This window comes from Microtus oregoni, unplaced genomic scaffold (genome assembly GCF_018167655.1).
Source record: "Microtus oregoni isolate MIOR12 unplaced genomic scaffold, Mior012 000005F_ref0000423, whole genome shotgun sequence".
NCBI classification, from domain to species: domain Eukaryota; kingdom Metazoa; phylum Chordata; class Mammalia; order Rodentia; family Cricetidae; genus Microtus; species Microtus oregoni.
This window is the reverse complement of record NW_024543064.1, coordinates 15,638,467-15,651,551: the sequence shown is the minus strand read 5'-3', so window position 1 is coordinate 15,651,551 and position 13,085 is coordinate 15,638,467. Positions and strand designations below refer to the sequence as shown.

At 43.2% G+C, this 13,085-nt stretch overlaps 1 protein-coding gene across 2 annotated transcripts in view; it reads left to right on the top strand.

The window, feature by feature from the left end:
• Usp48 (ubiquitin specific peptidase 48) overlaps positions 1–13,085 on the top strand; it is a 70,543-nt gene that overhangs the window by 11,556 nt on the left and 45,902 nt on the right. For both annotated transcript variants that reach the window (XM_041651339.1, XM_041651338.1), the window contains exons 2-8: positions 2,489–2,609; positions 3,823–3,979; positions 5,097–5,224; positions 6,487–6,611; positions 7,037–7,145; positions 9,140–9,273; positions 10,165–10,247. In XM_041651339.1, the coding sequence (XP_041507273.1) occupies positions 2,489–2,609; positions 3,823–3,979; positions 5,097–5,224; positions 6,487–6,611; positions 7,037–7,145; positions 9,140–9,273; positions 10,165–10,247 (857 nt within the window). The remainder of the gene's footprint in view (positions 1–2,488; positions 2,610–3,822; positions 3,980–5,096; positions 5,225–6,486; positions 6,612–7,036; positions 7,146–9,139; positions 9,274–10,164; positions 10,248–13,085) is intronic.

The window sequence follows — 13,085 nt, the reverse complement described above, 5'->3', positions numbered from 1 at the left end:
CTGCAGAGAGTATAAGAGAACAGAGCCATGAAGGTGGCTCGAAAGGTAAAGCCACTTGCTGCTAAGCCTTAGTTCCATTTCTGGGATCCATGTGGTGGAAGGGAAGTTGTTCTCTGACCTCCACATGCATGTGTGGTGTGTGCCCTCGCTGCAAATGAATAAATGTAATTAAAAAAAAAATGGGAGCCAGGTGGTATACATGTAATCCCAGCATTCAGGAGGCAGAGGCAGGTGGATTACCACAAGTTTCAGGCCAGCGAGCCAAGGCTACATGGCAAGTTTTCAGACGTGGCAGCAAGTAGCATAATCCCCTACACCATTTCTGGAGGTATGTTCTAGTCTTCTGCTGTCAGCACAGCCTTGGCGACAAAGCTCAAAGATCTGCGCATACGTCCCGGTGATATATTCTAAAGGGAGAGGAGGACCCACGAGCCTGTTACATTCAGCCGTGTTTCTAGTTTCTCTTAATCTGAAATTGTTTCTTTATGTGCATGACATTTCCTTTTTTGTTTCTGAGATTGGGATTGTGGGGTATATGCTCATGGCAAAAGTTGCATGCTTTTGACCAGAACACGCAGAAGTGATATTGCCTCCTAGTGCCCAGGTGGGCAAGGGACTGTCGGGTGGATCTGTTTGTTCTTTGCTTGGAGTAGAGTCACTGGGTTTCTCGGAGTTAATGTGCTTGTGCTGAGCTACTTGAAGACATTGCAGTCTTGTTTCTTCGTTAGCTTTCCTTGTGACTTTATTTTAAAGGATGTCACCTGGTGAGTTCTGATTCTGTCACAGCTGCTCCATAATTGACTTTTTTTTTCTTTCTGTGTAGAAGCAGCTTTTCTCCATCTGTCCCTCTATCTCATGAAGACAGGATCTCAGTGTTTAGCTCTGGAAGCTTAGTGTGTAGCCAAGCTGGCCTCCAGTCTCCTTTGACTTTTGCTCCTGAGTGCTGGAATTACACTTGGGAGTTACTGTGGCTTCCTTTTCTTTTTTGAAATAGTGTCTTCTGTGTAGCCCAGGCTAACCTCCAATTACTGCAGTGATGTACAATAAATAAAAACTCGGGGACAGATACTGGGGTTCAACTTGAAGGTCAGAAAGGTAAAACAACCAGTCACTGGCCCTTACCTCGATCTCAGTCTGAAATGGTGATCCTTCCTCCAGAAATCTCAGAATGAGACTGAGCCTGAGAGCTGTCTCCTCCTGTTTTATAATCCTCTCTAGTGCTGGGAGTAAAGATGTGTACCACTGGGATTAAAGGCATGCATCGCTCGGTTTCTATGGCAACTAGTGTGGCTACTGGGATTAAAGTTGTGTGTTACTTCTTCCTGGTCTGTAAGACTAACTAGTGGCCTGCTTTACTCTCTGATCACTAGGCAGACTTTATTTATAAAAATATAAACGTAATACCACTACACTGCAGTCTTCTGGCCTCAACCTCCTAGGCCCTGTTGTAGTGACTTACCTATTTTCTGTGCTGGATTTGACCAGTGGGTTCTCTGCCGCTGCCAATTTGTGTTCATTTTTGTTTTTCAAGACTGAGTTTCTCTGTGTAGCTTTGGAGTATTGTCCTGGAACTTGCTCTGTAGACCAAACTGGGCTCGAACTCACAGAGGTCTGCATGCCTCTGCCTCCCAAGTGCTGGGATTAAAGCTGTGCACCACCACTGCTCAGCTGTGCCATCATTTTTTTAGGGGCACAGCAAGACAGTGTGTGCTCATCTTATAATTTATTTCCCTCAGGAGCCTTAGAGGTTGTTTGTTTTTTTTTTTGTTTTGTTTTGTTTTGTTTTTCGAGACAGGGTTTCTCTGTAGCTTTGGTGCCTGTCCCGTAACTAGCTCTTGTAGACCAGGCTGGCCTCGAACTCCCAGAGATCCGCCTGCCTCTGCCTCCCGAGTGCTGGGATTAAAGGCATGCGCCATCACCGCCCGGCTCGCCTTAGAATTTTTAATGGAGAATATTTAGACGTCAGGATTTGTTAAAGGAACAAGGACCAAGCTCATTAGCAAATCCTTTATCTTGGGGGTACTGCTTAATGAGTGTTCTGATTAATGATTGTGTTCAAGTGGTTTAGCTTTACCCCAGCCCCCAAATTTGGATTTGTCCAACTTGAAATGTGTTCTGCTTTTGTTGGTTGCTGAGTTCCTTTCTCTACCTGTGCTGAGAAGCTGTTAACCCCATCCTAGTAACAAAAGAACTATACAGAATTTCAGGACAGCCAGGGTTACGCAAAGAAAATCCTGTCTCAAAAAACAAAAACAACAAAAAGCCTAATCCTATCTTAAGTGGTAATGGTAGAGGCAAGCCTAGTCTACAGAACGAGGTCCAGGACAGCCAGGGCCACACATAAAACCCTGTTATGTGTTATGTTGGGGTAAGGGGTGAGGGAAAGATATATAAACTAATAAGTAATTAAATGAAAGAATGAAAACTCAATCTTCTCTTTTCACTTCCTGGGAATCTTTTAATTCTTTTTTTTTTTCTTTTCTTGTAGAAGAAATTGCAGAGGCAATCCGAATTGCTTAGTTGGGATTGGCGAGCACATTTGGTTAGGAGAAATAGATGAGAATAGTTTTCATAACATTGATGATCCCAACTGTGAGAGGAGGAAAAAGGTGAGTGAGTGGCTGTGGGTGGTCGGCCATGCCTGTTTTTCACTTCCTGTGTTCAAAGACCTGTGATGTGGACATGTACCACAGCAGTGGAGGGAGGCCCTGCGGCCATCCCCAGAACTCCCTTTCTGTTCTAAAAAAGAAGCAGAAAGAAATCACCACAAACGCACAAACGGTTAACCATTTTGGAACCTGTGTAGGTGTCAGAACTGGAGACTTCATGGCCCTGTGCATTGGTGGAATTCTTTGTTTTTGATTTTGGAAAGTCTAGGTAAACCATAGTAGCCACATTTAATTGCACAAAACTATTTATTCATTTATTTATTTAATTTGTACTGGGGATCAAACCCAGGGTTCTCTATACTGAGCTACATTCTAGCTCCCAACATGCTTTAACAACAGGTAATCATGCTAAGCGGTGGTGGGGCACGCCTTTAATTCTAACACTTGGAGGCAGAGCAGACAGATCTCTGAGTTCAATGCCAGCCTGGTCTACAGAGTGAGTTCCAGGACAGCCAGGGCTACACAGAGAAACCTGTCTTAAAAAAACAAAACAAAGACAGACAATCACACAGTATAGACGGCGGTCTTGGTTTGCACTCTGTCTTTAAGGAGAGGTGCTAATACAAGTTGCCATGATGGTTTTTCTTTGCTTTTCATGGCATCTGTCTTGTGTAATATTTGTACGTGTGTATACACACGCACACACACACACTTTATTTATAAATGCTTTAAAAATGTGTTAGTATTTCTAATAAGCCCAGCATGCATCAGTGAGCTCTGTTGTATTGATATTTTCCCAATTAAAAGGGATATTTGTTTTAAGTTCAAGATCTCTGAAATAGAAGGGGGTCCTTTTCTCTGTCTCCCAGCTCTTCTAGAAGTCTCATTTTGTCTTTCTATTAAGTGCATTTAGAAGTGTGATGAAAAGCCTGTGCACACATGTTTCAGCGCACCTGTTCTGTTTTTAGGGTTAAGAGCCTGAGATGACAGTAGTGTAGAGATGAGCACTTTTGCTGTCTGAAGCCTCTTCTGTGGTCAGCTGCAATGGTGGCAAGTATAAAAGGCCTCCATGAAAGCTCTGCTCCACCTGCAGCTAAGAGGGGTCCAGGTGATCATGCTGAGCTGATTGGGTGTAAAGTTATGAATAATGCTCTTTACAAATCTTTAGTTTCGTGGAGGCTAATGTTGCTATATGACTCTTGTGTTTCTGTAGAATTCGTTTGTGGGGCTGACTAACCTGGGAGCCACCTGTTATGTCAACACCTTTCTCCAGGTGTGGTTTCTCAACTTGGAGCTTCGACAGGCACTGTACTTATGCCCAAGCACCCGTAGTGACTACACAAGGGGAGATGGTGTCCATGGAGAAAAAGGTCTGTAGTGATGGGAGCAGGGGCTCCCTGCTGAGGGTATTGCCAGCCAAATTTCTTATGAATCCACTACAAAGGAGGAAACATGAATTCTGGTTTCATGCCAAGTGTGGTGCTATAAACATACTCGGGATTCAAAATATATACATAATCAACTAATAAGTGAATCATTGAAAAAATTATTTTAATTTTTTATGAAAGAGATTTGAAGGTGGTGGTGGTGCACACCTTTAATCCCAGCATTTGGGAGACAGAGGCACGCAGCTCTCTGAGTTCCAGGCTAGCCTGTTCTACAGAGTGTTCCAGGACAGCTTGGGCTGGTTACACACCCTGTTTGAAAAACAGAGGGGAGGGGGGAAGGAGGGGGAGAGGAGAGAGACTGGCTATACAGAAGACATTGGCTATAAACAAACCATTTATAACTCCAGTTCCCAGGGGTCCAGTGCCCACTTCTGGCTTTCTTGAGCAACTGGCGATACATGAGCCAAAACACTCATATACATAAAATAAAAATAAATTTCTTAATCTTTTATTTTTTGTGTATGAGTATTTTGTTTACATGTTTGTTTGTGTACCACGTAGAGGACATTGAACTCCCTGGAACTGTACTTATAGGTGGTTGTTAGCCTTCATGTGGATGCTGGGAATTGAACCCAGGTTCTCTAGATGAACAGCCAGTGCTCTTAACTCCTGAGCATCTCTCCAGTTCCATCTCAACCTGCCCTACGTTGTGTGTGTGTGTGTGTGTGTGTGTGTGTGTGTGTGTGTGTGTGTGTGTTGGGGGTTGAGACAGGATCTGTCTGTCTGCTTAGCCCTGGCTGCCCTGGAGCTCGCAGTGTAGAACAGGCTGGCCTCAGACTTACAGAGGGGCATTTGCTTCTGGAGTACCGGAATTAAAGGTGGGTGACACCACATCTGCTCTTTTAGTTTGCTTGTTTTAAGTTGAAAAACGTAACATCTGCGTTCTAGTAGGCTGACCAAGATGCCTTGGAACTCCTGATCCTCTTGCTCTGTCTCACTAGTGCAGAGTTTCTGGACATGTGTACCACCATGTCTGGCTGGGTTTAGGTAGTTTTGTTTTTGTTTTTTTAAAGTGAAACTTGGATTTTTCTTTTAATAGATTATGAGCCTCAGACAATTTGCGAGCATCTACAGTACTTATTTGCTTTGCTTCAAAATAGTAACAGGCGATACATTGATCCTTCAGGATTTGTTAAAGCCTTGGGCTTGGATACTGGACAGCAGCAGGTAAGAGCAGCTAGCTCCAGTACTCTCTCCTATCCCCTCCTACCCTTCCCTCCTCATCTTCAAAATACTCACCCATTTCTTAGTGTTCCCAGGGAAGATGAGTAGGGTGCTTCTTAAAATGCACTTTTTGATTGGGTGTGGTGGTCGAGACCTTTAATCCCAGCACTTGGGAGGTGGAGGCAGTTGCAGACAGATCTCTTTAGTTCCAGGCCAACCAGGCCTATATAGTGATAACGTATCTAAAAGAAAATTCTACCTTGAACTGTTTTGTTTGTTTGAGATAGGGTTTCTGTAACTTTGGAGCCTATCCTAGAACTCACTGTGTAGACCAGTCTGGCCTCGAACTCATAGAGCTCTGCCTGCCCCCTCTGCCTCCCGCCTGCCCCCTCTGCCTCTCAAATGCTGGGATTAAAGGCATGAGCCATCACCACCACCCGGGTCTACTTTGGATTTTACTGCTCTTGTTTACTGACTGATGTGATGTGTTCCTTATTATGCTTGTCATTTTATTGTTTGCATGGGGCTTGCATGGGTAGCCCATTTATGACGGTTCTGTTGAATTTATCCTTATTGGGTTCATGGTCTAAGCTGATGAGGACGACGGACGCCAGCTCTCATCACAGATGGTTGTGAGCCACCATGTGGTTTCTGGGAATTGAACTCAGGACCTTTGGAAGAGCAGCCAATTCTCTTAACTGCTGAGCCATCTCTCCAGCCTGACTATATTCTTCCCTTCTGCCCCTCTCCCCCCAAAAGAGTTTCAGTGTATAGTTCTAGCTGTATTGGAATGTACTTTGTAGACCAGGCTAGCCTAGAACTCAAAGAGATCCACCTCTCTCTGCCTTTTAATCCCTCTGCTGCGATTAAAGGTGTGCCCCACCACCACCCAACCCCCTTCCTTGTTTAAAAATTGTGTTTTGTTTTTAATTTATGCCTGGGTGTTTGCCTGTACATATGTATATCTGTCCACATCTGTGTATGCCTTGTGCCTGATGGGGCTAAGAAGGCATCAAACCTTCTGGGACTGAGATAGTTGTGCTGGGCACAGAACCTGGGTCCTCTGACAGCAGCCAGTGCTTTTAACTGCTAAGCCATTTCTCCAACTGTCAGCTGTTTCTCAAAACTGATTTGTGGGACTGATTCAGTATAGCTATAGTCTTTTTTGTAAAATGCTAAGGTGGAAATACAGATAGTTTCTGAGTAGCATTTGTATGAGAAGTCATGAAGCAAGATACAACTTTTTTCATTAATTCAAACTGCAGGATGCCCAAGAGTTTTCTAAGCTCTTTATGTCGTTGTTGGAAGACACTTTGTCTAAACAGAAGAACCCAGATGTGCGGAACATTGTGCAACAGCAGTTCTGTGGGGAGTATGCCTATGTGACTGTGTGAGTATTGCAGCTCTCATGGCATTACCTTTCAGTTCAGTCCCCTGTTGTCACAGTGATGGGTTATCATGGGACCTGAAGTATTTATAGCAGTACATTTCCATGGGAACATGAAAGCAGCTACTTTGCCAATTGCAGTTGAATGTCAACAGGTGTTGGGAACTGTATGGCTGAAGTCTTTGTGTGACGGCCATGTAGTGTGGGCTGAAATGTAAGGTTAGAACTGGCTAGAAAACTAAATCATGTTCAATAGCTCTTGGGATTCTCTAGTCAGCCTTTATCTTTGTTCTCCCTGTAATTCATATGCTACAGTTTCTGTAACAAAATAATGAAGGTTTTAAACATTCCCCTGTCTAGCATGTGTTGTAATGACACTGGGTTGACCTTGTCAATCAGATCTTAATTCTATTGCTTTTACATTTCAGTTGCAATCAGTGTGGCCGAGAGTCTAAGCTTCTATCGAAGTTCTATGAACTGGAGTTAAACATCCAAGGCCACAAGCAGTTAACAGATTGCATCTCCGAATTCCTGAAGGTACTTGCATCTCAGCATACGTGGCTTCTGGTCACTGGTGGTTCCATGCTGTTTTGGATGGCATTTTGATTCATGGGTACATCCATTATTGGAGACTTTTCCATATAAGAAATACCTCCTTTTTTTTTTTGATATTTATTTATTTATTATGTATACAACATTCCTTCCATGCCTGCCTGCATGCCAGAAGAGGGCACCAGATCTCATTACAGATGGTTGTGAGTCACCATGTGGTTGCTGGGAATTGAACTCAGGACCTTTGGAAGAGCAGGGAATGCTCTTAACCTCTGAGCCATCTCTCCAGCCCAAGAAATACCTACTTTTATAACGGTCCAAAAGGAACTAAAATGTACCAACGCAACCTGCATCTTAGCTGCTTTTAGGATTTTCATGCTCATTTGTATGTGAAATTATGTGTGGTTATAGATAGCACAGTATTTAAGGAAATCTGATCTTTGTTACCATAAAGCTAACTATCTTGTTATGTAATAGATAGATATATTCCCATTAAGTGGGAACATAGCCTCTCCCTCCACGTTTCTGCTTTCTGTGTGTTTGGAGTTCTGCAGAGATAGAGGTGACTCCTTTTCCTTCCGTGTGAAGAAGGCTTCATTATCAATCTTTACCAAGTGGGCAGTGTTATAAATGAGCTTGGAGTACACAGCTTCCTGTCTTTAAACAGTGTCATGTGTACGTTCTCTGTCTTGTACACAGTAGTAGCTGAAACCATTAATCATGCGTTGACTTTATCCATCTAAAGACTTCCTGAGTGTTTACTTTGTAAGCATCATGGTGATGTTGGACTGACGCTATTGGCCAAATGAAGCAAAATCAGCCTCAATGGAGTTTGTAGTACAGTAGCATGACTACCAGGGACTCTAAATAAAGAAGAGTAGAATGTGTAGTGGTCTACCTCTGCGTGTGCTATGAAGGTTCTCCTTCATGTAGGTGTGGCTGGCTGCAGTTTGAAATGAAACCGTTACAGCAGCAGGAGTGAGTGATACCGGAAGGCAGGAGAAGGGTGCTTATGGGCATTTGAAACACTGAGGGCAGAGCTGTGGTGACTTGACCTGTGATTTGAGGCCAAGAAGGTTATGTGTGGCATAGTGCTTGCGCAAAGGAAGAGGGACAAAAAACGAATAGTTGCAGAGAGGCCTGGTTTGAAGTGTGACTTTTATACATCAAGTGAGACTTCAGGGCCATCATAGTTCTGATCCTGGGAGAGACACAGGGTTTACCGGGATGACTGTGAGTGCTGTCTAGAGAAGAGGCTGAAGGGCAGGGCCTGGGCAGAACAGGATGCAGGGCTGCCAGGACGGATGGCTTAACTGAAGACGTGGTGAGTAATGCTCATGTCTTCAGTTAACCCATGGTTAACTGACTAGCTGGCTTTTCTATCTTCAAAGTAGAACCAGTCAAACTTATGCACTGAGTACGAAGGTGAAAGTCAAGGGATTTTAAGGTTTGTGGCCTGATTAGTTGGAAGAATATTGTCATTTCTAAGATGGGAGAAGATTGAGAGGGGCACAGTTGGGAGGGAGAGGAATTATTTGTGAGGTGAGGATAGAGTTGAATGCTGGATAGAAGGGCAAAGCAGGAGTTCAAAGCTTCAGCCATTTCAAGTAAAGACTATTCTGTGTTGCATGAGACCTGGCTGATAGCTCTGTGGCAGAGAGCTTGCTCAGCGTGTCGAGTGCCTTGGGCTTAATCCACAGCACACACATGCACAAAGGTTGTATTCATGTTTTATTTGAAGGGGAGAAATGAGAATTTTATAAAGCATGTAAGGAGAGGAAAGGGACTGTGGCCAGTTTCCTAAACTTAGGAGCCTGAGGTATGAAGTGATTTTGATTAGGGAGGATACCACAGACGGAGGAGGAGTGTGGTGTCTTCAGTCGGATGGGAGCTGCTAACTAACATAATTGTGCTTTACTCCAGAGCTTCCATTGCTTTCTTCACATCCCTCCTAACTGGTGTGTCTTATTCCTGATCAGGAAGAAAAATTAGAAGGAGACAACCGATACTTCTGTGAAAACTGCCAAAGCAAACAGAATGCTACAAGGAAAATTCGACTCCTGAGCCTTCCTTGCACTCTGAACCTGCAGCTGATGCGTTTTGTGTTTGACAGGTGAGTGTTACACGAGTAACAAGTCAATGGTACGATGACTCACATGAAGCCTTTGATTCTTACATATATTTTTCATGATAGTGCAATAAGAATCTTAAAGAGAAGCCAGGCGACAGTGGTGGTGCACGCCTTTAGTCCCAGCACTTGGGGCACAGAGGCAGGTGAATCTCTTGAGTTTCAGGACCCCCAGGGCTATACAGAGAAATCCTCTCAAACCCTGCCCCCCCAGTCTTAAAGAAGACAGTTGTGTATAGATGAGAGCTGGAGAAGTAAAGAGGACCTGTGGTTGTAAATACTATTAATTAATTTTTTAGCTTTTTAATTAAAATCTTGATGGTGCACACCTTTAACCCCAGCACTCGGGAGGCAGAGGCAAGTGATCTCTGTGAGTTTGAGGCCAGAGTACCAGGACAGGTTCCAAGGCTACACAGAAACCCTTACTCAAAAAAAAAAAAACAAAACAAGCCAGGCGGTAGTGGAGCACACCTTTAATCCCAGCACTTGGGAGGCAGAGGCAGGTGGGTCTTTGTGAGTTTGAGGCCAACATGGTCTACAAGAGCTAGTTCCAGGAGAGGCTCCAAAGCTACAGAGAAATCCTGTCTTGAAAAAACAAAACTGTAAGTACCTGACCGAATTACCTTGATACTCTGTATGATCATATATTCCAAACAAAATTTTTCTCTCCTTGGGACTCTTTCATTTGTGGCTCTGCACATGGGAATCCAGTCTCTGCTTTGGAGTGAGCTCTGTTTGCAGAAGGATCAGTCTCTGCTCATGTGTGCTAGACCACCAGATAGAGCGTAGCTGCTGTAGGGCTTGTCAGGGAGCTGGCAGCATGTACACACTGTGCTGATGGGTGACTGTCAATATTGTCTGTCCTTTTCATGGTAGGCAAACTGGACACAAGAAGAAGCTCAATGCCTATATCGGCTTCTCGGAGAGTCTCGATATGGAACCTTATGTGGAGCACAAAGGTACTGTTTTTGATCAAGCTGTGATTATTGTTGGCTTGAGATGAACCTGGGGCTTGCTCTCCATGCTGCACACTGCAGCATTCCTCAGGTCCCTGTTTTCAGGCTCTGTAGACAGCAGTTTTTTTGACAAGGTTTTATTTTTCATTTGTAAGAGTAAGCGCACTTCAATTTTACCTGTCCCATCGGATCCTGCTCAGTCTTTTTATTATATATATAAATTATGTTTATTATATATAATATATAATTTGTATGTTTATTTTATACATAATATATTTAACATATTAAAAATATAACACATTGATAAAACATATAAAACACTGATAAAATTTCAAAATAAAGATGTGTTTCTCTAAAGACCGTGAAAGTGAATATCTGCATGAACCACCTGAAAGAGGAAAAGCATTGCAGCAACCTAAAGCCCGCTGGGTGCTTTCCTCTCATCTTTTTTCCCCTTCCCTCCCTTCCCTTCCCTTTCCCGTTTTTTGTGAGACAGAGTTTCTCTGTGTAACAGTCCTGGCTGTCCTGGGACTCACCATGTAGACCTGCCTCTGCATTCTGAGTGCTGGGATTAAAGTTGTGTGCTTCACACACCCCCTCCCCCAAGCATTTTTACATTTTTGGTTTATTCTTTTTGCCTCCTGGGAGAGTGCCAGATAAATGGTAACACATAATTGCGCGACTGTGCTGCTGCTCTGGGTGGGGAGGGTGGCTGGAGAAAACACCATCCCAGGTGTCCTCAAAGTAGGGTTCAGTCTAATTGGACATCATGGACTTTATCTGGATTGACTTATCTGTTTATGCTTGATATGATTACTGATTTATTTCTCTAATTAGACTTATTCTCACACAGCCCCTCTCTTTTTAAAAGAACTATTTTGGTTAGGATGTAAATTAATGGGGCATTTAGATTTGTCATTTATTTAATTCTCTGACATTGCGCTTCCCACTGCCCCTCCCTATGTCCTGCTCCCTACTCCAGTTGATTCCTTCCTGGCTAGTCACACCTGCTTTCCTACACACAATGCCATCAGCCCTGTCCTACAGCCCTTGTGCTGTTCTCCACTCTTCATTGGCATTTTCAAGGTCCTTGTTTCTCGAGGGTCACAAGCTTGTTACTGAGAGGCATGACTGGACATACTGGCTTTCTTCATCAGAAATGATCTATAAAGAGATTTTCCTAGAATGGGACAGATTCAGCTTCCTCCATAAAGACCCTTGGCCTATTTCTGGAACACTTGCCTAGTTAGCTGTCATCAGAGAGTAAGGCTTGAGGACCACCCAGACATAGGAACTTACAGTCCATCTGTGGCCACGAAGTTTCTTTGTCTTTTTTTCTTCTGCTCTGCAAGGCGAGGCAGCTTTCCTTTTGAAGTTTATTTTTACTCTCCATAAGTGTGAGTTCTTAAATGAGTGTATGTGCACACTCATGTGCCTGCTGTTCAGAGGCCAGAAGGGGGCGTCAGTTCCATTGGACCCGGCGGGACTGTGCAAGAGCAACAAATGCTCTTACTTGCTCTTACTCCTTGAGCATCTATCTCTTCAGCCCCTTTGAGACAAAGTCTTGCTGTTTAACCCTGACTGTCTGAGTAATTATAAACATATTGTAGGAAGTCTGGCTCTGGAGTCACCTTATTTAGTTGTATGTGTATCTCTGTATGTATGGCTTCATATCTGTTACAGTGGGTAAACTTGTATGCATGCATGTGGATGTGAGGAGTCTACTTCAAGAGCTATTTACTTCCTCCGTCCTTCCTTTGTTCCTTCCTTCTTTCCTTCCTTCCTTCCTTCCTTCCTTTCCTTTTTCCATTGCATTCATTCATTCATTCATTCTCCTAGCATGCTCTCACTGAACGTGGACTTGTCACTTAGGGTATATGAGCTTCAGGAATCCAATTGTCTCTTATCTATACAGCACTGGGATGACAGGCAAACCACCTATACTTTGCTTTAAAAAATATTTATTTTGTGTATACATGCATTTATACATGCCAGGGTGTGTTTGTCATAGTGTATGTCTGGAGGTGTCAGGCGACAACTTTGGGGGTCAGTTCTTGTCTTCCACCTTGTTCAGTGGGGTCTGTCTTGTTTCTGCTGCTATGTATATTGTGTACTCCAAGGCTAGCTGGTCCCAAAGCTTCCAACCAGGTCTGTCTCCTGGCTTTCCATTCTACCTCAGGAGCCCTGGGATTCTCCCTGGCCCAGTTCAGAAATATTTGTGTCCCTTCTCACTAGTATTTTTATCCTAGCCCAGAGTTTTGACCCACATACCAATCTTTATTAATGTCCTACTCACTAAGTTACAAGTATCCTGGGATTTTTGTTCCTTTAGTCAACTAATATTTTTTTCTAGTCTAAAACAGGGTCCAGCATTTTTATTGATTGAGTGATGAACTGTTTTAAGAGTTACAGCAACAAAATAAAGTTGGATGTGGTTTTTCTTTCTTTTTTGATTTTTTTTTTTACTGTATTGTTTCTGAAAGTTTCCAGATCCTAACAGTTTAAGTATCTATAGACATAGGAATGGTCCCATATATTGTGCTGATGAATTATGCTTAGTTATTGTAAGTAGCTTTTTAAAAAGAATTTATTTTTATTTTAGTTTTGTTCTTTTTCTTTCTGTTTCTTTTCTGTTTTTTTTTTTTTTTTTTTTTTTTTTTTTAAGTGGGTTTCTCTGCAGCTTTGGAGTCTGTCCTGGAACTAGCTCTTGTAGACCAAGCTGGTCTCGAACTCACAGAGATCCACCTGCCTCTGCCTCCCATGTTCTGGGATAAAAGGTGTGCACCACCTTCTTTTTTCTTAATGTGCTTGAATGCTTTGCCTGTATGTGTGTGTGTGTAG